The sequence below is a fragment of the Notothenia coriiceps genome, unplaced genomic scaffold (assembly GCF_000735185.1).
Source record: "Notothenia coriiceps isolate Sejong01 unplaced genomic scaffold, NC01 NC01_scaffold00038208, whole genome shotgun sequence".
In the NCBI taxonomy this organism is placed as follows: domain Eukaryota; kingdom Metazoa; phylum Chordata; class Actinopteri; order Perciformes; family Nototheniidae; genus Notothenia; species Notothenia coriiceps.
Genome location: NW_011370909.1, coordinates 1 through 24,389, shown reverse-complemented (window position 1 = coordinate 24,389; position 24,389 = coordinate 1). Strand labels below are relative to the sequence as shown.

General features: G+C 41.3%; 3 protein-coding genes across 4 annotated transcripts; 2 read left to right on the top strand and 1 right to left on the bottom strand.

Annotated features, from left to right (window-relative positions):
- Positions 1 to 5,598: 5,598 nt before the first annotated feature.
- On the top strand, positions 5,599 to 9,680 carry LOC104968077 (ras association domain-containing protein 8). The gene is made up of 2 exons (XM_010797636.1): positions 5,599 to 5,742; positions 7,479 to 9,680. The coding sequence occupies exons 1-2, from the start codon at positions 5,601 to 5,603 to the stop codon at positions 7,595 to 7,597; spliced, it is 261 nt and encodes an 86-aa protein (XP_010795938.1). The 5' UTR covers positions 5,599 to 5,600; the 3' UTR covers positions 7,598 to 9,680.
- Positions 9,681 to 10,806: 1,126 nt separating this feature from the next.
- bhlhe41 (basic helix-loop-helix family, member e41) lies at positions 10,807 to 14,587 on the bottom strand. Of its 2 annotated transcripts, none has more exons than XM_010797634.1 (5): positions 14,151 to 14,587; positions 13,994 to 14,060; positions 13,710 to 13,820; positions 13,495 to 13,606; positions 10,807 to 13,283 (listed from the first exon to the last, which is right to left on the bottom strand). In XM_010797634.1, the coding sequence occupies exons 1-5, from the start codon at positions 14,210 to 14,212 to the stop codon at positions 12,352 to 12,354; spliced, it is 1,284 nt and encodes a 427-aa protein (XP_010795936.1). In that variant the 5' UTR covers positions 14,213 to 14,587; the 3' UTR covers positions 10,807 to 12,351. The 2 variants fall into 2 exon arrangements, with proteins under 2 accessions (XP_010795936.1, XP_010795937.1); XM_010797635.1 differs by having other exon boundaries at positions 13,710 to 13,817.
- Positions 14,588 to 15,946: 1,359 nt separating this feature from the next.
- sspn (sarcospan (Kras oncogene-associated gene)) lies at positions 15,947 to 20,212 on the top strand. Its single transcript, XM_010797633.1, has 3 exons — positions 15,947 to 16,410; positions 17,890 to 17,976; positions 19,593 to 20,212. The coding sequence occupies exons 1-3, from the start codon at positions 16,180 to 16,182 to the stop codon at positions 19,947 to 19,949; spliced, it is 675 nt and encodes a 224-aa protein (XP_010795935.1). The 5' UTR covers positions 15,947 to 16,179; the 3' UTR covers positions 19,950 to 20,212.
- Positions 20,213 to 24,389: the final 4,177 nt, after the last annotated feature.

The window sequence follows — 24,389 nt, the reverse complement described above, 5'->3', positions numbered from 1 at the left end:
ATCATGAAATTAACGTATCTATATATCTGTTATACTATACTGTGCAACTGCTTAACATTTTCATACTTTATATACTCGTTAGCAATCATACACACTGTTCATACGCTCACATGCTGCGTGTATATCGTAGTTGTATCATAGCTGTTGAGCTATATTTGTATAATATCAACAGCATGTTATGTTCATGTGTACGTGCACATCATCATATCCTGCCCTGAAACGCGTGGTGATGCTAATGAGCATCCGCGCAGCAAACAATAAACGGCTTACCTCAGGCAACTTCGAGCGATAGTCTGGCCCTTCGGTGTTTTTTCTGTCCGTTGAGCATATCTGCACTACACTCTGTGGCTTGACTGGCACAACGTCGGAGACGTCTGCCTGAAATTAGTGTCCCACGCAATCAGTTTACTGGGCCCAGTCAAGGAGGACAAAGGTTTAAGTTGTTATTTCGACGGTGACGAGAAAAACGTTGAGTTACTGGGAGACGAGGTTTTTGCGCCACATGGAACTGCGTGGCCTCAGTGACAAGTTATCCTGGAAGAGGCCAGCGATAGACTACAGACGACGAACAACGCTTGAAGAAGGACGCACAAAGAATGCAGAAGCAATATGGCTGAATACGGTGCAGTGTCTGATGATAACAGGTTTATCCACTCATAATGAGAGAGGCGAAAACCGAGATGGAAGAAAAGCGTGGGAATACTGCCGAGAGGCGACTACGCGGGAAAAGGACAAACACGCAAGTCGTAGAGCCTGTACTGTGAACTCCTCTCTCTCACAAAGCAAGCAACGAGACCGTTACTGATTATATTATCCGAGAGGGAGACTATATTCACGTCTTTGAGAAGGGACGAAGAAATATCATTCAGTGACGGGTTGCAGATTGCCCATGGTAGTGAAGGTGTTAACGGACTCATTCAGAACCCGTTGTGCATCACTCAAACTGACACGACCATTCTAACGTTCGGTGAGGTTCAAGAGCTAACTACGGAGCTTATGAGAGCAACTGACAAATGATAGGAGGAGTGGGTCATCAGCGGACGGGACGGCGTTAAGGGGGGGGTGAACTAGCGGCGAGGACACGAGGACCGTGTGAAGAGGGAACGACAGATGGACTAGATCACACTGAATGCTACAACACTGCGGAAAGATGGGGCATCATGGGCTAGGAACATGCCTAACGGAGGGATCCAACGCGAGGCGAGAAGAGGCGGACGATGGGCACGCCCACCGAGGAAGCAGGACCGAGGCAGAGGCTAGGGCCGTGATCAGAGTGGCCAGAAGGCAGACGGAGACAACGGAGGGTAGCATCACCGGTGGCTCATCATCTTTCAAAATATAGGTGACTGTCAAAATCAAGTGGCAAATTAGAGAAGTACTTATGGTCGACTGTGGTGAGCCACGACACACATGATGTAATGACCCGGCAAAGTTAACAGACAATCGATTAAGAGCTTTAGCACCGAGGACCATGTGATAGAGCCTGGCAGATGGAACGAAAACGACCGGCGATGGCGAAGATGAGAGAGGAGAAGGACTGAAGTTGTTCTGCTCGACAGCGAGGGACGGCAAAGGTGAAAACGCAGGCTCAAACCGAAGCGGCTTTTACATCCCATCTTTCATCCACAGGACATTTTCTCCGTGAAGAGCGCGACAGCGCAGTGCGAGCTGAGGTCCGCTTCAAAGACGGAACGTGAGATGATTGGCTGATTCATCAATAGGTATCAAAGTTTAAAAGGATGTGGTATGGTAGGCTATATTACCTTAGCACAGTAGAGGATGGAAAATACTGATGATGTTTGTAATGGTTTCATGACATCCAGACATGACATAGATACTCTGGTCTATGTAATTTTGAGGATGTGTCCGACAACTTGAGAGAAGGTGGTGTAAAAGGTAGGTCGATCAAAGGGAAACATGACATGTCTAACCACCATATCTGTGAAATATATAGCGGAGGAAATGTACTCAGCAGAAACAGGCAGGCAGATGCGCAAAAGCTAAGACAGTACTAGAGCTAGTACATACAGACCGTATGCGGTCCCATAGAACCAGCAGATAAAGACGGGTACAGATACTTGCAATAGGCATTTACTGATGATTATAGTGGGATGATTTTTCCAAAAAAAAAAACCAAGCTACTTTATCAAGGCAAAGAGTGATAGCAGCTAAAGCTACTGAAAAATTCATTAGCGGATACTGGCTCCATATGGACACATTAGTCGCATAAGATCTGACAACGGTACTGAATTTACCGTGCATGAGTTTCAAAACTTTACTTAGGACGAAAGGGATTAAGGGCACGAGCACAAGTGCCCCATACTCAGCCTCACCAGAACGTACTGGCCGAGAGAGTTGGAGCGACCTTATTTGGAGATGTCACGATGCATGGCTACTAGAGAGTAACCTCCCAAAGCAGTTATGGACATATGCTCGTACAAACAGCAGCACAGATACGTAACAGGTGTTACTGTAAGCGTCTAGAGCAGACAGCGCATACCGTGTTTTTACTACGGCAAAAACACCGACTTGTCCAACATGAAAATATTTCGGCTGTGAATGCTACGGGTATAAGCAAGGATGACCAGAAGGAAGCTAGATTCTAGATGTGCAAAGGGTATTTTTGTAGGATACGGACAAATATAGCCCAGCATTCCAAGTATCTTATCCTGAGACAGGGGAAAGGTCCTGAAACATAGGGCTGGTAAAATGTATTCACCAAAGAGTAGCGCAGATAGTCACAGACTCAGACAAATCATAATATGGATTTTGACACTTATGGAAGAAACTAATCCCAACAACACCAGCAGGGACAAAAATGGTGCAGCCAGCGAAGCAGCAGAGAGCCTAATGTGTGTGTAGCAGTCCTATGATGAGGAGAATATTGAGGCCAGTCAGATCCAGACAAGATGGTACCAAGAGAGGCAGGGAGAGAGCGGCACGACGCTATCCCACTAGACAAAGAAACGCTGCAGAATAATTTAACGGGATATCAGTGTAAGGGTGATTGTAATTGGATCGAAGGTGAAAATGTAGATTATTTCTAGCAGGGTTGCTTGTGACCGTAACCAAAAGCAATACATGGCAGGCTGTAGGCTCAAAGAAAATCAAAAATGTGGGCCTGATGCAATAAAGAGGAGATGAACTCTTTAACAGAGAATGAGACTTCAGTCTGACTAACACTGCCAAAGGGCACAGCAAGCAGTGGGAGGTCGTTGGGTTATTATGTGCAGTAAAGGAAAGCTCAGAACGAGTCTGAGATTTTTAAAGCCAAGATATGAGCTAGCTAAAAGGCTATAGTTCAAGTAGACGGAATTGATTACAAGGAAACTTTTTCAACGACCAGGGCAAATAGTGACTTCGTACCGTACATTGATGCAGGTGGCTATATCAGGATGGTCATCTTATCCTATCAAATGGATGTGAAGACAGCTTTATCTCATGCACCAATAGACGTGAGTTACATATGGAACAGCCCGAAGGCTTTTGAGGCAATCATCTAAATAGGTGGAACAATTAGTGTGCAAACTCAACAAGTCATTGTATGAGTTTAAAGCAATCAGCGGGGCGAAACTGGACTCAACAAGTTGCCGCATGATCATATAACAGAGAATGGGGTTTGTGCAAAAAGATGCTGATCATCCATTTGTGTCCTACAGAAAAGAGTCTGAGAAAAGAGAAGAGTTATTCTGTTGATATGGGTTCTAGTAGATGACCTACTCGTATATTAGCGGCCATAACAACGGCTCACTCAGTGATGTTCAAAGAGATGTTGAAGAGGAAAGTTTAAAATGTAGAGATTTGGGGACTTAAACACTTCCTATTAGGTATCGACTTTACAGCACAGAGTGAGGGGGAGATCAAAATGGAGCCAAAAAGAGACACATAGCAAAGATTTCGTAGAGAGCTTTGGCATGTCAGAGTGCAAACCAAGGTCAACTCCATGTGAGCAAAAGTTACATTTTGACACTGAGGGTGAAGTTATCGATTCAACAGGATACAGAGAGATAGTAGGTAGCTTGATATACATTATGACATGTACTAGACCTGATCTGAGCCGGATTGTGAGTAAACTATCACAACACTTAGCAGAACCAAAACAACAACATTGGGCTGCATCAAAACAACTGTTGAGGTATCTAAAGGGTACAATAGACCAAGAGCTACATTACAAGAAAAGTGAGGAAAGCCTAAAGCTTGAGGGATACAGTGATGCTGATTGGGCAGCCGATCAAAACGATAGGAGAAGCACAACTGGATATTGTTTCAGCTTAACTGAAAATGGTCCAGTTATATCCTGGAAAAGCAGGAAGCAGCCAACAGTGGCGCTATCGACCTGTGAGGCCGAGTACATGGCATTAGCGGCTACTACTCAAGAGAGCATGTACCTTGTACAGTTATTAAAAGTGGTAGACCATAATAGCCCACATGTACCAGTGAAGATATATGAGGACAACCAGGGAGCAATAGCTCAATCCAAAAACCCTGTATCCAGACAAAGAAGCAAGCATGTAGACATAAAATACCATTTTGTACGATCTGCACATGCTGAGGGGAAGATATCTATTACATATTGTCCAACTGCAGACATGGTAGCTGATGTCCTAACCAAGCCTTTGACAAAGGCACAATTTGACAAGTTCAAAGGGTATTTGTTTGGAGAGTAATGTAAATTGCAGGTATACAAATTGAACACTGCTAGAGAAGCTTTTGTTTTGTTTATTTGGATTCTGTGTACCACTGTAGAGAGTTATCAACATGTCTTTGAGTGGGAGTGTTGAGCATATTTGTATAATATCAAAGTCATGTTTATGTTCATGTGTATGACATCATCATAATGTGCCTGAAAAGTGGTGATGCTAATGAGCATGCGCAGAAACAATAAATGGCTCTTACTCCAGGCCAAACTCTGAGCGATAGTGGTCGTGTGTTTTTTCTGTCCGTTAGCATACTTACACTACTTTCGCTGACTGCAAACGTGGAGACGTCTGCTGAATTATGTCTCACGGAACAATATCTACTAAACTACAGCATACAAATACAGAGAGTAATGTAGGCCTGTTATACTGAGTGATATATATTTTACACACTGCTCTGCTTTCTGCACGGACCTCACAGCTGTTCTCACTGTAAACATCGCACCGTGATGAAAGCAGTTAATAAAATAATATCCAGGGGATGCATGCAGAGCTGTCATTGGCTGAGATAAGTCCGGCCGTGCGTCACGACTCCATCGTTCCCGGAAATGCATCCGCGAAGGAGCCGTGGAGGATGCATCAGTGTATCCTCGATCATAGCTCCTTCAGAGAGCCTCCTTGATGCTCAGTCCTCGATGTGCATTTAGAGAAATTAGATGTCCTTCAACATGGCGGGCTGAAATCCATTTCCGGGTCACTACTGGAGGACCGAGGAGTCGAGGAGGGGAAATTAGAGTATTGAGAAGCCTTCGTTGACTCATGTGACTTACTTTGATGTCCTTTTTAGATGGGATGCCTAGACTTCAAACACTAAAACACAGACTCATATATCATCATCAGAGCTGTTGGTAATCCTCTTATGTTTCCTAAAGAATGACTCTCCTCACTGTTTCTTTGAAGGTCATGCAGCAGGAGCTGGAACAGCTGACCAAGGAGCTGAGGCAGGTTAACCTGCAGCAGTTCATCAAGCAGACCGGCACCAAGGTCACAGTGCTGCCGGCTGAACCCTCCGAGGAGGACAGTCCTCACAGCACGCATGGCATAGGTAAAAGCTAAAAAATTAGCTTAAAACTTTCTTACTAACATTAGATTTGTGGAATTTGTTCTCTTAGGGGATATGGTTTGGAGTTTAATTTCAACTCAAGTGAAGTCATATATAGTGTTATGTATGCCAAGGTATCTCTTCCTGTTGTTCTATGACATGTAGGGAACTGAGCTGGTGACTACAGTGCAGACAGTAACATATACGGGTCGCTTATTGTAAGTAATGGTCCGTGAGGAGTTAAAACGGAATTGTATGTCAAACTGCATACTGCCTGAGGTTAAACGCTTTATGATTGCCATTCAAGCAGGCATCTCATGACTTATTTCAATAAGAGTGCATGAAGTGCTGTTCTTTTCCATCAAGGCACTTTTATTATTTTTTCCTCATATCTTAACTGCCTGCTGAGAGAAAATGACTCAATTGTGAGGGTGCGTGCGTGTGAGAGAGATTGTTATCAAGAAAATTATGAGGGGGGCGGGGGGGGTTGTGGATGTGGAGAGAACAGTGTTAGTTTTTACCCACTCCAGTGGCTATTATAGTCACCATGCCAACAGCTGCCTGGATACTGGCAGAAATAGTGTCATTCATTCACCTTACTCTCTCTGTCCGTCTCACTGCTTCCATCACGCTGTCACTCTATCACATGCTCAGCAGTTTCTGTGATGGGCTCATTGTGCCAAGGCTCATCCTACAGCAGAAAAGCAGAGAGCTGACGCAGAGCTAAGAACCTTGATTCATGGGACAGCTGTCACAATGCAACATTTGTTGACCAGCTGGTTATTCAAACTACAGTCATAAACCACCCACAGCGTAATTAGTGACTAAAGGTAATTAAGATTGACTTTGAGGAGAAAGTTTGAGGTTTGGGACTAAAGCGTTTAATCGTGTTTAAATCAGGGACATGCACCACTTTGTAAAAATAAGCTTGGGAGCAATAAGACTTGAAAAATAAAGTGTGCAAACTAAAGCACAGGAATACATATCTAAATGCACATTTACATGCAAACACATTAAACTAAACCTCCCACCATGCCATGAATAATTTAGTTTTCCACATGCACCCTGCCTATAAAACTGTATGTAAAAGTTGCTTATGGGATTCCATGCTGCACTTGAAATGTATAAAAATAATAAAGATTGCACACCAGTCTACTCATGCATGAATCACATGGTTGTGTGAAACATGGAAAAACATATGGAGAAATAACTTGACGCAGTCATAGTGATGGTGACCTTTTTCCCCTTGATTTAAGATTAAAGATGTAACACAGTTGAATTTCTCCCCTCTCCAAAGAGCCAGATATCTTTCTGATTGCATGACATGCACTTCATCATTGCATGCATTGAGAGCAGTAGGTCTCTTTATTAAACCTAGCAGTGATGGATTTCAATTATAAAAAAGTAATGAATTGAGTGTTCATGTCCTTCTAGTAACCTTCCATTGTATGTGTGTAAAATAAGCTTTGGTGCCAGGCCATAACAAATCTCTGCATCGGCTGATTCTCTGCTTGGCTCAGTACTGCCCCCTGGTGGCTCATAGCAGCGATATCATGTAGCATCCACTGGGCTTCATTGTTATATTCAAACAAGTAATTTAATGATGTTTCTTATCAATTTGAAGTGATTGGAAAAACAAAAAGCTACAATATGTTTGTGTAAAATCTCTCTGTTTATTTTCAGCAATACAACTTTTAAAACCCACATTTTTTCTTCCTTATGTCTTTTTAATTTTTAAGATTTAGTTCCCCTGTCTGGCTCCCTGAAGCGCCCCGTTTCACATGCAATGTCTAGTCACCTCCGGGTCCTCCACAGCCCCCTGACTTCAGGCCTGAACCCAGAGGGGATCTATGTGTGAACCGTCTCCCACCCTGAGCCCAGAACACACGTCTGTAAGTGGATATCTTTGTTCAGGATACTTCAGTGGAACTCTACTATGCACTGTCTCGAATACAGGAGGCACCCTGGAGTGTGAAGACTCACAGAGTGAAGGAACAAAGATGATTTTGACAAGGAAGTCATAGAGCACTTAGTGGGAATGAAAGATGTAATGGTGCTCAGTTTCTGAACTTACGAGGACTTCAAAATCAATATCAGGCTGTTGTGGACGTCCTTTATAAACATATCCACTTAACGTACTTTTACTCTCACTTTATTACCTACTGAATGATTTGTATTGTTTTCTCACTTGCATCATGATTCTAAACGATTGCCTTTTGAACAGTATTCTTGACAACCTTGGTATGTGAATTTATGAATTATACCTCTAAAGTTATATGTATTTTCGGCAGTGAAAACAGCATAATGAATTGTTCTTATATAAGAAAGGAAGGATCCACTTGTGTCAATACTAAACCAGTCTAGAATATATCGTTTTGCATATCAGAATGTATTCCTGTAGCTCTGATTGTCTGTTCATGTTAAAACTATGCACAACTGGTCAATAGTTTTGTTACCGAAGAATGTTACTGTCCGTATGTACCAACATGTTGGCTAACTGTAAATATGTTTTCTTACTTTTCAGCTTTATTTAGAGAATTATTATATTTTATTACAGAGGTTACAGAATATGCAGTGCCCTCATTCCCGCTACAATGTCTGCATAATGAAACAGTGTTAATTACCCTCTTAAGCTTTTATTTGTTGTTTAGATGACTACATGGTATGTTTTTGCCAAATGTATTATGCTTTTTTTGTCTGTGTAAGGATTGGTGGCCAAAGATTAGCAGGTCTTGTTGCATGATTGTCATACTATAACCATACATGGATGTGCAGAGCACCCGCAGTACAGTAAATCAGTTAGTTGAATCTAAAAATGGTGGCATGCTATAATACAATGGATAGCTACGGTGTGTATGAGAGTGTGATTGAGTCAGCGATTAAAGAGATTTGTGTGTGTGCAGGGTCGGGAATGTCAAGGTATGAAGCCCCTCTTAGGTTGTAGTGCAGCTGCTAATCACATCAAAGTGCCTTATTCATTCCACAGTTGGTGTGTTCATATGATGACAGCAAAGCTTTAGTAGAAAACATTGAAGCAATGATCTAGTCAGTTTAGATCTGATGTTGCTAGATGTATTAGTGGCACATTGCTGCACAGAGAGAAATGGCAATAGCACAGCATCAAAGAGAAAACTGTAATCATGTTTTTGTCAGTATTTTATAAAAAAAATCAATGGAGAAAATGTTACTGATAGCGTGTCTCATTCTGACAATGTATTATTGACACCATCATACTATGTGATGTAAAATGCATTTACATTATCCGATTTATTTTGTCATCATACAACACATACTGTTTACTGTAATTACCAGAATAAGAAATGTATTGATCCTGAGAGATATATATTAGAGTTAGAGAACATCAGTACCATTATTACATTACATGTTAGACGCTTTTATCCAAAGCGACTCACATACTCAATACTGTGGGCAATCCCCACAGGAGCAATTTGGGGTGAAGTGTCTTACCCAGGGACACAACGACATGCTGACTGCAGTGGGGTTTGAACCTGTGATCCACTGATCCGAACACCAACGCACTAGTCCAATGCACCACAGCCTCCTGGGTTCCATCACCCAGGAATAACTAGTAAATGTAAAACAGAAGCAAAGTCCACCCTTTAACATTTAGCATCTACAAAAACCCTCATCAGGACATACCGTTTTAAATTCTTAGGTTTGAGATAATCTCTATATCGGGGCAGAATTTCCCTTTAAGAAATCACTTGTGTGCATTGTCCACCTGTGGATGAGATGTAGTTTTGGTCACTGTTTACAACCATATAATGTTCTATAGAACTGTACGATGTCAACTGTACATAACCTGTTTTTATTTTTGTCCTGCCTTAATATACTGCAAGTGTTGACAGATGTATGGCTGTAACTGGCTGCTGATATGACATGGATTGCATGATTCAATAAACCATCTGACAAAATGAAAAGTGTCACAACCGGTGCTCATTGTAACGGTTTGCCTGTGGATGTAAGGGAGAAGGTGTTTGTCCAGTATGTGCTCTTCATGCGTTTCAATCCTTTCGCCAGTAGATGGAGACATTTACTCAGTAATGGTAGAAACAGGGTCACAACATGGCTGGGAGAAAATTAAAGGAGAAGCTTGTTTTTCCCACAGAAGAATGAAATTACAAGAAATGCCAGTTTATAAAATGCATATTTATGCAATAACAAAAAAGGTTTATAAGAGTGAGTAGCCGGTAAAAGAAAAGCCAAAGTTGCTCTCATGGGTCAATGATAATACTGAGCTACAACTGTGAATCCCATCAGGTCATACTTTATTGTAATTTGAGGTGAGAAAGGAAAGGTTACTTACAAAAAAGGAGCAGCAAATTGCATGTTTTTTTCCCAAACCTTGAAAGGCATAGTTTGACTGTAACTGGACTGCATTGTTGCCAGGATCATTAGAAATCCTCACGTCAGAGACATGAGTTTCAAAGCTGTTGAAATGATGCATAAAGATTAAAACTATATTGCAGATAGTCAGTACATGTTAACAACAAAGACTGGGTTTGATCCTGCTTAAAGCTTCTGACAAGTGTGGATGAGGCCCCTTGTTTTTCATCAGCGTGTACAGACTGAGTGTAATCTCACTTCATCATCACATGACATGTGTTTAAAGCCTTGGTCTACTGTACACTGTAAATTCCCTGCTGTGACCTGTCAGCTGATTAAAGTCTGAGCAACAATACATTTCATCTACTAGCCTTCCAGTAGTGTGTATTCATAATACTGTACTCTGAACTGTTTTGTGCAAACACTCGTGCATTGTTTCCCAAGTCAGAAATTTGACATGTACGTAGTTGTTGGAAAAGTTTCACACATTCTCACTGAGCTTTCCTGCTTTTGCTAACATTTGAGACTGTAGGCATAAACAGAATTTGTGTTGAACAAGAAGAAGTCTGTAGAGTTTAGTTTTGATATTTATTTTACAACTCATCAGCAATAATTTAGAACAGCATATGTGTAAAGCATTAACGAAATGTGCAACAGTTGCTCAGTTAAATCTTTTAAAAAATCCATAGACTTCTACAACATTGACATAGACATGTATACTTTATGGAATATTCACAAAAATACTTCTATTTACAGACACACATGCCACTTTATATAACAGTGTATAACAGATTTGAGGCAAAACCAGCTGAAGTAAAATACGAAAGCAATATCATGTATGCAAAATACAATGAAAATCTGTTTATTCTGTCACGTGTGAAACATAAAAAGTGGAACAACACTACATTGCAGGAATCTTAATCTCTTAGAAAACAGGCCAAGTTAAAGATCCTAAATCTTCATTATCAAGTGTAGGTCACATGACCACAGCTGCTTCAACACGTAAGTCAAATATTTGAAAGCAAGGTTTTACATAATGAAATCATAAAAGACACAATCAGGGATCGTGTTGTAGGGTGCAGGGTTTTCAAATCTGATTATGATTTGAATTTGTGCAAGTCAAAAACAGAAATAAACATTGTTTTATCAAATCTGGCTTCATCACCCATTTACTACATTAATTAATCTCAAAGCATTTGGTATCTCTGCTCTCTCTTCTGAAATGAAACGAAATCTTTTTATTTCAAGACAACTCAACACAATACAAAGGTTCTGAGAGAACTACAGTGTTTGACTTTCAAAATGATGAGGAGACTGTTTGGGGGGAGTAAAAGCAAAAGAAAGGTGCATTTTAAAGAGTAAAGATCATCCTACATACAAACTTTACCAGCTGGGAAAATACAGGTACATTCAATATCAAAGATCTATAAGGTGCTATCCTACAATGTTTCCTGGAGGTTCAGGAGGTCACTGCATCTCTGTGCTGAGATGCTTCATTCCATTCGGGGGACATACAATATTCTGTTCAAGCAGCTCCTTGTGAATAAAGGGTTTCTGAACTAATTCACTGATTGGTTTTTCTTTACTTCAAGTACAAGAAGTAAAGGAAACTCAGATCTGTACAAATTAGTTGAGGGCAACCAGGCATAATACGTTAACTTTTATATCATCATGTATTGTTTTTATGTGTAAAGTAACTGTTTTTGTATGTATTGATGGAGATGGAGTGTCTGATGGTGGGATCAATGACAGTTATACCTCCCTGTCAGCCTAACCCGTGCACAATTGGGGATGAGGTGCTGTGGGCGTTTCATTTCTCGAGAGCACTTATTTTATAGGGCCATTTACATGTCAATCAGCAAGACTGTCTTTCAGGTAATAATATTTACAGTCAAAGCCAGCCAGGCTCTAGCAACCTTGGCAGAGGTCAGTTGTAACTTCATACATCCAAAGAGACTCGCTGAATGGGATATTGCGCACTGTTGTCGTACTCAAAGTTTGGCACCAATGCTGCCACTTCAAAATATGTTATCAAAGAGGATACAAAATTAGCTCCAGAACAACACAGCCGTGTATTTATGTCAATCATTGTCGATAATCCTTTAGATTTATTAATCTAGCATAAGTGCAAAAGGCACACTTCGTCACAACTGTCCCCTGTTTCGCCAGGATATTGAACATGAGAAACTCTTCTGTGAAACCTCGTTTTAAAACTAGTCTAATTTGATGAAAATAAACTCCTCAACAGGAAGGTTAACAGACAAATTAGCTGTTTTGACAAACAGAAAACTGATCGTGCGGGCTATTCTTGCTCTCCGACGCATCAGCTACGTCATCCTCCTCTTCGTCACTCGCGGGACTTTCCTCGCGCTCATCTGGTGAACCTATGTCAGCCTCGTGCAGCTCGTCGCTGTCTGGACTGTGAGAGTCGTTGGACTGAGGAGAGGCTCCAAAGTGCACAGAGAGTCCAGGGAAAGCGGCTGCAGCAGCCGCGGCCGCTGACGCTTGTGCGGGGTAGAGCCAGGGGAAAGGGGAGGCAAGAGCCGCGGCAGGGTACATGTACTTTTCAATGTTGCTTTTGTCGAAAAAAGGCATATAAGACGCCGCGGCTGAGGGGTTGATGAAGTAGAAAGGCATGCAAATGGGTGTCTGCTGTCCCACACTGCTTATTCCCATCAGAGAGTTCATAAACGCCAGGTCGGGTCTGGTGGGGTCAGTGCCCCCTAACCCGTTGCCAGGCCAGGTCATCTTTGGTTTTTTGGCAGCGCGATCGTCTCCAAACTCTTGCTTGATCTTCACTGCCTTGGGTCCCTGCGCCTTATTGCGGTCACATTCTTTATCTTTGCCATCAATCTTTTCCGCCTCGCCCCCGTATCCACTGTCCGTGTCTGTGTCATTCTCGTTAAGCTCCCCGCCTTGGGTCCTCTGGATGACCGGGACACAGTTAGCTTGGCCGTCGGCTTTCTGACCATCATGTGCCTCCCCCGCGGGAAGCTGGTTCTGGAGCTGCGGTGCGCCTGGCTGGAACTGCGCCAGCACCTTGTGAAGGTGGCTGATCAGCTGCGCGCACCTCTCCTCTCGTGCAGTCCAGTTTTCAAACTGACTCAGGTACTGCAGGACTTCTTTGGCACATGCCTGGAACCCGGAGTGGAACGCATCAAGATCTGCATGAATGGACGTTTTCATCGACCGGTCCCCTGCAAAATAGTTGCAAGGATAACATTATTATTCTAAAGGTGTATAATAAAGCAATGACAAGACATGATTCTGTTAACGTATTTTCGAATTGCACAATATTTTCTTTGTTATATTCAAGTACATTTTCTTCTGCTGTAAAACTAGACTTCCTCGGACTATTAAAGTTTAATGCAACACATTTATATATTAACTTCAGGTTTGTCAGCTCACCATTCTGCAAAGCGACAATCTTCTGGTGCTGCTGCTCAGTGACAGCAGTCAGAGCGTTTAAATGTTTCAACGTTAACTCCAGGACAACAGCTTTCTCCAAATGCCCGAGTGTCTATTGAGAGAAACAAAACTTATGTTCAGTTAGCTGTTTAAGACAACTAATCTCATGTAAAGCCATATTCGCGTAAAAACCCTTTGCAGTGTCATGGACTCACCGACAGCTTCAGATGTTCGGGTAACAAATCCTTCAGCTGGCCAATACATTCGTTGATTCTGTCTCTCCTCTTCTTCTCTATCAACCGGTGTGGTAACTTGTATGCTTCCTGCTGGAAATAAACAGGCATTTGGCGTTTTTAAACACACATTGATATATCTATTTAAAGTTATTGTAGTACATGTGAACATATCCATGAGTTTCATGCACACACAAATGTTGGTTCATGAAACAACAAACTACATTTTGTAGATCGCATTATAGCCTATAATAAACCTTACGCACCTTCCCACCGTCCTCTCGTTTTATTCCTCTTTTTGCTTTGCACATGTAGAGAGAGGGGTAATCCACCCTAAAGTCAAGAATGACGACAGATTATTCACCAGGTTGTCATAACAGTTGATCAGACAGTTTGACAGAGTTTGCCAAAAGCGACACTCACCCTAAGAAATCTGCGTGCTCCATGAACTGCCTGTCCTCTAAATGCGGTATTCTTTCATCCATCGTTTCTCTGCTGCTGCTTATCCACCCCGGAGCTTCTTTTGGGAATGTTTGTTATTCCACGACTCGCACACACGCTATGCCGGCTGAGGGAGATGATGCACAGTGCGTGTCCTCCAGTGGAGCTGCTTTTCAGACTGATGTCTATGCTTCCCTGAGCTGCCACTTTGCACAGCCGTCGGTGCTGTGGTTAGAGCGCACGCGCGCTTTGGGTAGGGAACAGCTTCCGACTCACGTGTAGCCTCAGCCTGCACTAGCACAAAGCCCGGTAATTAGACCTGCTCTGTTAGAGCACCGCCGCTGTTCCTATAGAGATCCAGTTCAAACACTTCTGACCCGGCTGCTGAAACGTGATTCAACATGATTTGAAAATGTAGCAGGGGAAAGTCTGCATGCAAGCTTGAGGGATGACAGAATAATGCATCATCTCACTGTTAATGCATCTCATATAATGTGGGTCCTTAACTTTGCAGCTCGAGCTGTGACTGCTGGCTGATAAGTGATCTAATGTGATAATGTTTTAATGCTGCTGCAACAATTCAATTAAACAATCACCTATTTATCTGGCAGTTTGGAGTCTAATTAAATTAAAATGCAATATTGAAGATTTGATCTCAACATTTAAATTGTTTGCGTTGGCAAAAAATTTAAATGTTGAGATCAAATCTTCAATATTATATTTTAAATAGTTAGGCTCCAAACTGCCAGATAAATTGGTGATTGCTGTCATTATTAGAAAGACATGACCAAATTAGTTTGCACACATTCACAGTTTAGAGAAAACCCTAGTGCTCCACCATCACTTAATACAAACGAAGATTTGTTTTCCTTCTGCTTATTAAAAACAACTGGGAACCTCCTGATCTCTCCATAACAAGAAAAACACATGCTAAAATAAAAGTGAAGAAATTGAGATTAATGGGAAGTAAACACAGTGAGTAAACAAATATTGGAGGTGTGTGTCTGATCACACCATGTTGTTGCCCGGATCAGGGCAGGGTAACCTATTCATACACCTCGAGCTGTTCAAAGCTGCGTTGACAGTAACCATGGCACCCAGCTGTGTGCTCAAACACGTGTGTAGAGATGCTCTATTAATCTGAGGATGGGTACTTCTCTCCCCACCTTCATCTCACTATCTCTGTCTAAAAATAAATGTTTAACACAAAAAGTAAACTTTGACTTTTTGATGTCTAATCTCCTAAACCAATCAACAAATCTCCCAAAAATATTTAGGTCGCCCCAATTTGTGATTTTATTCTTACAATAACTAGCAGTCCAAGTATGCATTTACATCAACATGTCTAACAAACTACAAGCGTTTCATAAATGATCCCAGGAAGTTAATATGATTGTCAGTGACACCTGTTCTCTTGTGAACGTTTACGGGCTCAAAAACACTAAAATCTGAGCCCTTGTATTGCTCTCACATGCCTTATGATGATCACATTACTTCTTCCTGTAAGTCATGTGATTCTTTCTTGCTGGCAGCATATAGCTCTCTTGTGTAACAGTGCTGACGAAGAATGATCCAATCACTTGGGCTCTCAAATATTTTGTGTGACCTCCTCTGTGCTGGCTTTTCATTAACTCATACCTGCTGATTTGCCTCTGTACTTTCCCTTTCTTGTCTTTATTGTAACTAAAAGTGAAATCATCTCACTGTCGTATGTTGGAATCCCCCTTTTGGGACTTCCTCCCCCCTTCCCTCCTCTTCCTTTCCTCCACAGTAGGCTGCCTGCTCTATATGTGGCACATGGAGTCGCTTTAGGAATCCAGTCCAAATGTTTTCCATATTAGTTCAGAGCCTTCTCTGTTTCCAAATAGCAGACGAGCTGTGCTTATGGTGAGAGGAGGCCTTGGCAGGGAGGGGAAGGGAAGTTGAGAGAGACAGACGGCAGGCAGGCTTATCCACCCCAAACACTGCAACAGTAAAAGTCGAGTGTACAGAACGAGAAAAAAGAGGAGAAATGGGGCAGGGGCAGAAAGGTTCCTCAGACAAGGAGGAGAAGAAGAAGAAGAAGAGAGATGAAAGCCCAGCGCCAGAGGACAGCCATAAGTGCAGAGTCTGTCGCTTCCCTCTGCTCGTCGCCCTGCTCCAGCTGCTGTTGGGGGCGGCCGTCACAGTCGTGGCCTTCCTTATGTTGGCCATCAGCCCCTCACTCATGGCCCGGGAGACGCCACACTGGGCTGGAATCATTGTAAGCTCCGTCATTACGCTTTAACATCATACACACTACATGTTTGCATGGATCCCCATTAGTGATACGCCTGCATGACCCTCAGCTATTCCCTCCTTGTGTGTTGTCCATCTTCCTGTCCTCCCCACTGCACGTCAACACTGGCCTTCTCAGCCAGACGCTCACTATAGGCATGGGAAGTCACTCTTTTTGCCATGTTCTAATAAATCTCCATCTGTCATATTCATCTGAATCTACAATCCGTCGCAGTCACATAAGCATGCTCACCTTCTGTTGTTTTTGTTCTATGTCCAACACATCCTCAACATCTGGCCTGATGAGACTGGCAAGCTAACTACAGCATGTCATATTGAAATGGCTTGACTTCAAAACAGAAAGATGAAAGCTAAGCGGAATATTTTATTCAAGTTGATGTGTTTAATAAGGTGTCATTTTAAAAGAGTTACAAGAAAATGCTTAGTTTTCTAAAGATTAGTTGGTCTTGAATTGTCTTCAAATGGAAACTCCTTGCATGTGAACGTTTGTATGGAGGTTGTAGTTTAAGTTGATAAACTTAGGGGAGTCAAAGTGTAAGTTAAAGTGCAGGTACAGGCAAGCGTTGATAGGGGTGGAAAGTTTACACATTTAAGCCCTGGAAGTTTAGTCAATTTGTTTGGAATCACTTAGAAAATGTAAACTAATGATTTGTGTATGCCAGTTAGCCTATAAACTGTGCTAAGTGAAGTGTCTCGACAGACACCATGTAACAAGCTAAAAGTACAGTTCAAGTACACTTTACTAAAACTGTTAAATGTTTAAACACTTTAAAGCAAAAAAAGGTTAATTGTCTTTTAATATAAAAGGACAACATAGTGTAGTTTACTTATCATCCAATTTGGAATGGGAATTAAGGTCACATTTTTGTGATAGGAAAAACAATGTGTTGTTCCTGTTTGGATCCTAGCTTATCACAGACGCCATTTGCCTCTCAAAAACATCCCTGGACACCAACATCCCGAGGTAGATCCTCACGAGATTCAGCCAAGTGAAAAACACTGAGGTCATCGAGAACTTTCCAGAGAATCCTGAGTACTTAAGAACCTGAGAAAAACATTAAAATAAGATGCTGCACGCCAGTCACAAGACTGCAAATACACTGAAGAGAATGTGAGTGTGTCCGTGAGAAAGAGATAGAGAGAGAAAGGGAGAGAGAGAGAGAGAGATGGAGAGATGTAATGTAATCAGATGACAGCTTAGTGCTGAATCGTGCAATATTAAGAGATACTCATGAAAACCTGGGCAAAAAATACTATCTTGACACAACACTATCTCTACAACACATACTGCACATCATCTACATTTATTACCATCAGTGGATAAGAGAAAAAGCAAGATAGGATGGTGAAATACTACAAAATGTGTATTATGTTGGTATTTTCATTGCACTAATGAGTGGCTTTTAAGCAAACATTTACAATGTCTTCTGATGTGTTGTTGCAGCTTTGTTTAGTTTCTATCCTGGGCTTAATCCTGTACTGTATCAATTACCACCCTGATGAAAGATCATCTATCCAGTTCATTGTCAAGGTGAGTGTACACACCCTGCTTGACACATTGTTTGCAGAAGTGGAAGTTAACATATCAGTTTGTGATGGACAACCTTTTGTAAAAGTCAGATTCCTTTATTAATGCACAATAGGTCTCTTTGAAATTGACCAGAGGAATATATTGTAGTGTTCATTTTACGAAGAGTAATGATCAGACAGGTCAATGTATTTTCTTTGCAGAGAACAAAGTTGAACTCAGTGAGTGTGTGTAATTGTTAGATGGCTGTTCTTACAGTAAGGAACTGCAACTTTAAATGAGAGACAGAAAGGCATTTAGCTGCATTCTTGTTTAAGAGAGCTCTGTGGGGATTCCTGGGAGTGGATGAGTGCATTCATTAATCCGACTTGATTGTACAGCTTAATTAGCCGTACAACATATGCAGTTGGAATTTCAGGGCAATTAAAATCAGTCCTCCATTGTTTGCTACTGAGAAGCCGGTCCTTGGAAGCAGCAACCTCAGTCAGTCAGTCTCGCGTTTGCATACCAGGTTCAAATATGCTCATTGGCTGTGAAGAGAGGGCTTCAAAACACTTCAATGGTATTTTGCCTTAAGAACTGCAGCTAATTTGCAAAATAGTCTTTGCAGAAAGGCATCATAAAAAGCCAATTCAAAGTGGGTATGTGTCGTTGGTGTTACATTTTGAAGGTTAGAATTTCAGTGCTATGTTTCCAGTGTTCATTTCAAAACCTCTGTTACCTAATGACCTAACTAGAGTACATTATTATTTTTAACTTAAACATTTATGACTTTAAAATCAGTTTGTTTATTTCAATGTGCACTTGAAGCAAGGTAAGCGACAACCCAAATAAGTATAAAATATGCTGCAACTGGAGACAATTCTGAATTTAAGCGTTACTATGTTGACAGATGAAGATTACCCATTCAACATAGTTTACTGAGTTAAACCCTAAAAGCGTTCTAAGACCACAGAGGTACTGTAAACAATAACAATGTAAGTGTTGGCTCCTTTCAGTTTGTCTTTAGGTCAACACTAAATATATAAGTAGATCCTCTTGTCTATGCACATGCTGTCCATACATTTCCCTCTAACAGACCATGCTCTAGATTTCACAGCTGTTCCAAAATGAACATAAATGATGTTTCAAATCAAGCACCGCTCATCACTTCCATAATTCCATAAGCAGCATGTAACTGAGGGGAAATACACAGGGCGAACGATGGCTCCCGTTACATAACCAAAGGATTCAAACAAAGGTTTAGTGTTATTGAGATTGTGCAATTGCATAAACAACACAAAGCCTCTGTCACATTTCAAAACTCTATTTTTTAGACTCTGTTGTTCTCACTAAAGGTGGGAAGCGGCTGTAGCTGCAGGGCAATCTTACATTTTTGTGTGTCTCCTCTGCACATAAGAGCTGTACTCCTACACTGAGGGTCAGCCCATGCCTTGTATTGTACATAATCTCTTTGAATGTAACTTGCTGTAGGCACTGAGCCAGCATGTCTGTCTCGTAGCTAAGTGAGTTAATCACACAGAATGAAGCAGGGAACAGGCTTTCAGTATAAAGGTTTTCTGATCAAAGCTTCAAAGGCTAAACAGCATGACCTCTGACTTGACCTCTGCCCTCCACAGCTCCTATACTTCGTCTTGTGTACGATCGGCCTGGTCATCTCAGTGCTGGTTATTGCCTTCTCCGGACACCATTACTCTCAGACCGGCAGCTTCAGGTGTCAGCAGGCGGGCGAGGACTGCGTGTGCAGACTGGATCAAGAGGACCCAATAGCTCGCACCTTCAGCTATGAGGGGGTCAGTGACTGCGAGGCGATCACCGGGACCCTCACCCTCTACTTCCTGCTGCAGATCGTTCTCAACCTGCTCCAAGCAGTGGTGTGTGCCATCGGGGCCTTCATCATGTGGAAGCACCGCTACCAGGTGTTCTTCGCCGGCCTTCAGATTGGCTCCTCCTCCTCCCAGTGGCAGAACGTTTAACACGCCCATGACAGAGTTGAAAGATGACTCTGGTCAGGGCGGAGGGTAATACCTTCAGCTTGAGTGACGGGGACATGTGCCTTTTTGGTTTGTGCCTAAGCTTGTTTTCATTGATGTCAATTTATATTAACCTTTTGTGATAGTTTTTCTATAATAGCTTTTTGCACACATTTTGTATACCATATAAGTCATATTTTTTCCAGTTGCCAATGTTATAATGTAGATGAAGAGATACAATACAGCTGCTTTGCTTTGAGAAGTAAGTGTTCCACTTGTGACTTATTCCTGTTTCTAATTATCTGGATATGTACTGCTCATATGCAATATGTTGACAAAGGTCAAACAACAGTGAAACCAATGTAGTGCATCTGTTATGCAAAAGAGTACACGTCTTGTTTTGGGTTTGAATTATTAAGAATACATACTTATAATTAGTTGCTATATTGATGCTTTACAGTAGGTCGCGCACTACTTCGTTGTCACATTATAGTTTGAAAAATGTAAATCAATGGCAGAGTTTCACACATTACACATGTCAAGTGTATATTGCACGATAATATTAATAATTATTGGTGAAGTACTTTACAGCTGATAGAAGAACCCCCTGTGATAGAAACAGTCCAGTAAAATGCACCAAGAACAGCTCCTGACAGCAGTAACACAAGCTGGGCGGTGTGCACTTCGTGAGGCTGGATCCTGACGTGAACTGGGCTGTGAGGGTGGAAGCCAGGCCAGCAGCCAGCATGACTCAAACAGCCTGTAGGAGTCAACACTGCAGCCGGCAAAGGGGAGGGGGGGAAGGGGGCCGGGGGGAGGCAAGGGGGACTCAGACAGGCAGCTGCACGGAGGAAACTAAATCATCTCGCTGTGTTTACGTTTCAGGTGTTTTCATTTAGGTATTACAGAACTGAAGGAGCGAAACAGCCAAAACATTTTAGCGTTTCTTTTCAAATATGATTTCCCCATAGCAGAGGTTTTATGTTGTGCTCACTCTCATCTCAGTTGCTGACTGAGGTTAGCTGCATATACATGCTCGGCAGGGTTTCCACAGAAAACAAGATTAATTAAGTGCTTGGAAGCAGAATGTAATTAGTGTGCAATGTTACATCTGTTTTGTCAAAGATTAAAAAAGGTATGATGTTAAAATATATATTATTTTTTTTACAGAATATGGTTTGAACAAAGAAGCCAATAAGCAAATATCATCTTTCAACAATGCTATACTGTTTCTTGTGACAAATACAAATCTTAGTTTCAGTTAATACGATTTATTTTATGTTTTTCTGTCACCACACAGACACAAAAAGAGCCAACTCAGGTAACATCACTCATATTTGAATACATATATTTGCTTTAGTTGTCAATTGTATTATTATTTTTAAAGACTGAATAACTGAGCAGAATAAGAACCAGAAAGCATAATTTAAACTGTTGTATACTATATTGTTATAAACAAGAACTCAGATACTTGAAGTTATGAAAAATGTAAGAAATAAAAATAATTCTCTCTAAGGTAAACATGTGAAGGTGCATAACAGAAATAGTCAAGTAAAGCAAAAGTACCTCATCCTATTACTTAAGTACAGTACTTACATAACCTTAATCATATTATAACAAAATGTTTCAATCACCATCTCAATCTATAACTATGTAGTTCTTAATATACCGTTTATATAGTTCTTCTTATGACTAATCTGTGGCACCACCAAGAGACAAAGGCGCCTCTGTCTGGGCCTGGCAGTGATCTACTGTGATCATAACTGTCAATGTATTCAAGTTAACTGTGACTGCTCAGTTTTTTTTCTTTGGAGACATTATGAGAATTTCAGAGCTCCGTTTGACAATACTCAGCAGAGAATCACCAGGGTAATAAAAGATGTGGTGAATTGCTTTGTAAATTATTAACAAATTCTGTTAAATCATGCATTTCACACATTGTACTTTCTGCATCTGCATCTAATGGAGGGCCAGCTCAGTTGCAGCGTTTTTCCGTGTGATTGTCCAGTGTTTTCATGTTGATGCATCATGTGACTACAACAGGCTCAATCTCACCAGACACAGGAAGTCACATGCCAGTCATCACAGGGGCATGTTTATTTAAAAAAGAAATGACAGTGAGAGAGAACTTCCTCCCTCCTCCCCGGTCAGTCACAACTCTCTGTGTGGCCAATTGATCTTTCAAGGCAAAACACGCAGATTGATATCAGATGGTGGGGACGCATGCTGTTAGTCTTTACAAGAGATTGCAGGAGACAGAAGATCAATATGTGTATTGACACTAAACATGAAAACTTTCTCAGGAAGTTGAAAACAACCGACTGAATTCTCACCCAGTATTCTAATTAACGAGCTTCTGTTGGTATATCAACATGTTTATAACCAGTTGAATATGACTATAGTTTAGTGTAAGGCAAGACACTAAAGGCAAACAAGTATATTTTGATTCCATGAGATACATTACATTCAGGTGTTCATTTTACTTTGTCTATTTGCATCTGTAGATCTTTTTATTTTAGCCTTTTTATATACAATCTATGATTTAACCCTGTTAACCTGTTGTGACTGGTATTGAATTTTAAAATACATTTCTTTGAAGTCTGTTTTCTCATAACAAGTTTTTTCTAACCCTGTGAACAAGAAATCTCCACTTCAGTAGCACTTACATAACCAACGCTTTCCAGTTTCATTCCCAGCTATAGGAGTTTATTCATATTTAATTTAAAGCCTGACTTAAAGGTCCCATGACATGGCAATTTTTACTGATCATAATTCCATTGTTGAGGTCTATTAGAATAGATTTATACTGTGCAAATTTCCAAACTCACATTGGTTTCTCATACAGCATCGTTGTATAGTATGTGTATTCACTCTCTGTCCTTAACGGCTTGTTGGAGCTCCTGCCCCCCCATCCCTGTGAGCCTAGTTTGCTCCGATTGGTCAGCTCGGCCACTCTGTTCTGATTAGTAAACCACCAGAGAGGCTCCGCCCATGTTTAACACAGTGCTTTTATCAGCTCTGAGCGGAACATCAGTTTTACAATGGCGTTGGTACAGCCGTATCTGTTTGAGCCGGAGTCCGATCCTGAAAGTGAGACAAACCAACGTGATAGACCTGATCCACCGTCCCAAACTAGACTAGAGCAGACGGTTTCACAGTGGAACATTTTTATTTAGTATCGCTCTTACATTTCAGATGTTAGAACTGCATCATTTATCTACATCACAGTAACAAGTTTGTCCGCTAACTAACCAAACTGTATCTACAACTGTTGTTATTTAGGTGCACTTGTGGAAACTGCGCCATGATGCCTACCGAAGTGGAAAACGTCTCTGCTGCAAAGAAATTAGAAAGGTAGCCAAGCTGACAGTTACAACATTATGTAGCCAGCTAGCTGAAAACACCAACAGTAGCATACAACATTATATGCCAAGATATAGACCATACATATTTGTCAAGTCAATAGACTATTATATGCACTTTTATTACTTCCTTAGTAATTGAATGTTTATTTTGTAAACCTTGCCATAGTTGATTTAATTGTTAAACGTGTTATGTAACAAATATCTTACCTTCCTATAGGTTGTAAAACAAATGAACCAAGTCCCAGTACCTATTATGTACAGCACCCAGGACTAGAGCCAAACTTTCTCAACCCATACACCCTGCAGAACCTCCATAACATGTACAGATTTGATTATGGACCTTTGACGCGTAGAACGGAAGAGTAAGTTATTCTTACCTGTAATAAACAACTACTGTGTTTGATGAAAAATCGAATCATGGTTTGCTATCTATGAATGATATGTTATAGGAGCAAATAATTCAGGGAAGAAAGGCTACTAAGTATTTCCATCAAACTTTATTTTTAGAAATGTACATAATGTGTAAATATACATATATACACTGTATATCATCCATTCCTCCCCTCATAGGCGTTTTCGGCATCTTGCCTATCACAGCTTTGTAAGCTGGTGCTGGGGATTTTTAGGACGAGGCATAAGAGTGGTCATCCCGTCATGTGTTGTCCGCCGGATACGCCAGGAGTTTCCTGATCTGGCTGGACAGTATGTTGGCTTCCGACCTCCCCTTGACTGAAACGGGAGACATGGCGGGCAACCAGTTCCTCCTTTGAGGGCTTGTCATCCTTTGGGATGGGGATTGTATTCATCTCCTCCACAAAGGGTGTTGGGTCCGACTGTACTGGAGCGGTGGTGGGTACCGTGGTTCTGCTGAGATGTACTCTAACAAATATAAACATAACATTCATAAAATTAATTTTGTATCCGATGAAAACAGTCAATTTTATAAAAGCAACACTTTCTGGGACACATTCCTAACGAAATCAAATGCAAATCACAAAATATTAGAGAAACTTAGTTGTTTTAGGTTTGTTAGCTTGCCAGCTAGATTAATATGCTAACTTACGTTTGCTAGTTGTTC

What these genes read in the sequence shown, in the direction of transcription:
- bhlhe41 (XM_010797634.1), bottom strand. Translation starts at nt 14,212, where the DNA reads ATGGATGAAAGAATACCGCATTTAGAGGACAGGCAGTTCATGGAGCAC. An exon ending in CCGAACATCTGAAGCTGTCG is followed by an intron (nt 13,607 to 13,709) that starts GTGAGTCCATGA and finishes TTCTCTCAATAG; the next exon opens with ACACTCGGGCATTTGGAGAA. An exon ending in GATTGTCGCTTTGCAGAATG is followed by an intron (nt 13,284 to 13,494) that starts GTGAGCTGACAA and finishes ACTATTTTGCAG; the next exon opens with GGGACCGGTCGATGAAAACG.
- LOC104968077 (XM_010797636.1), top strand. Translation starts at nt 5,601, where the DNA reads ATGCAGCAGGAGCTGGAACAGCTGACCAAGGAGCTGAGGCAGGTTAAC. An exon ending in TCACAGCACGCATGGCATAG is followed by an intron (nt 5,743 to 7,478) that starts GTAAAAGCTAAA and finishes TTAATTTTTAAG; the next exon opens with ATTTAGTTCCCCTGTCTGGC.
- sspn (XM_010797633.1), top strand. Translation starts at nt 16,180, where the DNA reads ATGGGGCAGGGGCAGAAAGGTTCCTCAGACAAGGAGGAGAAGAAGAAG. An exon ending in CACACTGGGCTGGAATCATT is followed by an intron (nt 16,411 to 17,889) that starts GTAAGCTCCGTC and finishes GTGTTGTTGCAG; the next exon opens with CTTTGTTTAGTTTCTATCCT. An exon ending in CTATCCAGTTCATTGTCAAG is followed by an intron (nt 17,977 to 19,592) that starts GTGAGTGTACAC and finishes TGCCCTCCACAG; the next exon opens with CTCCTATACTTCGTCTTGTG.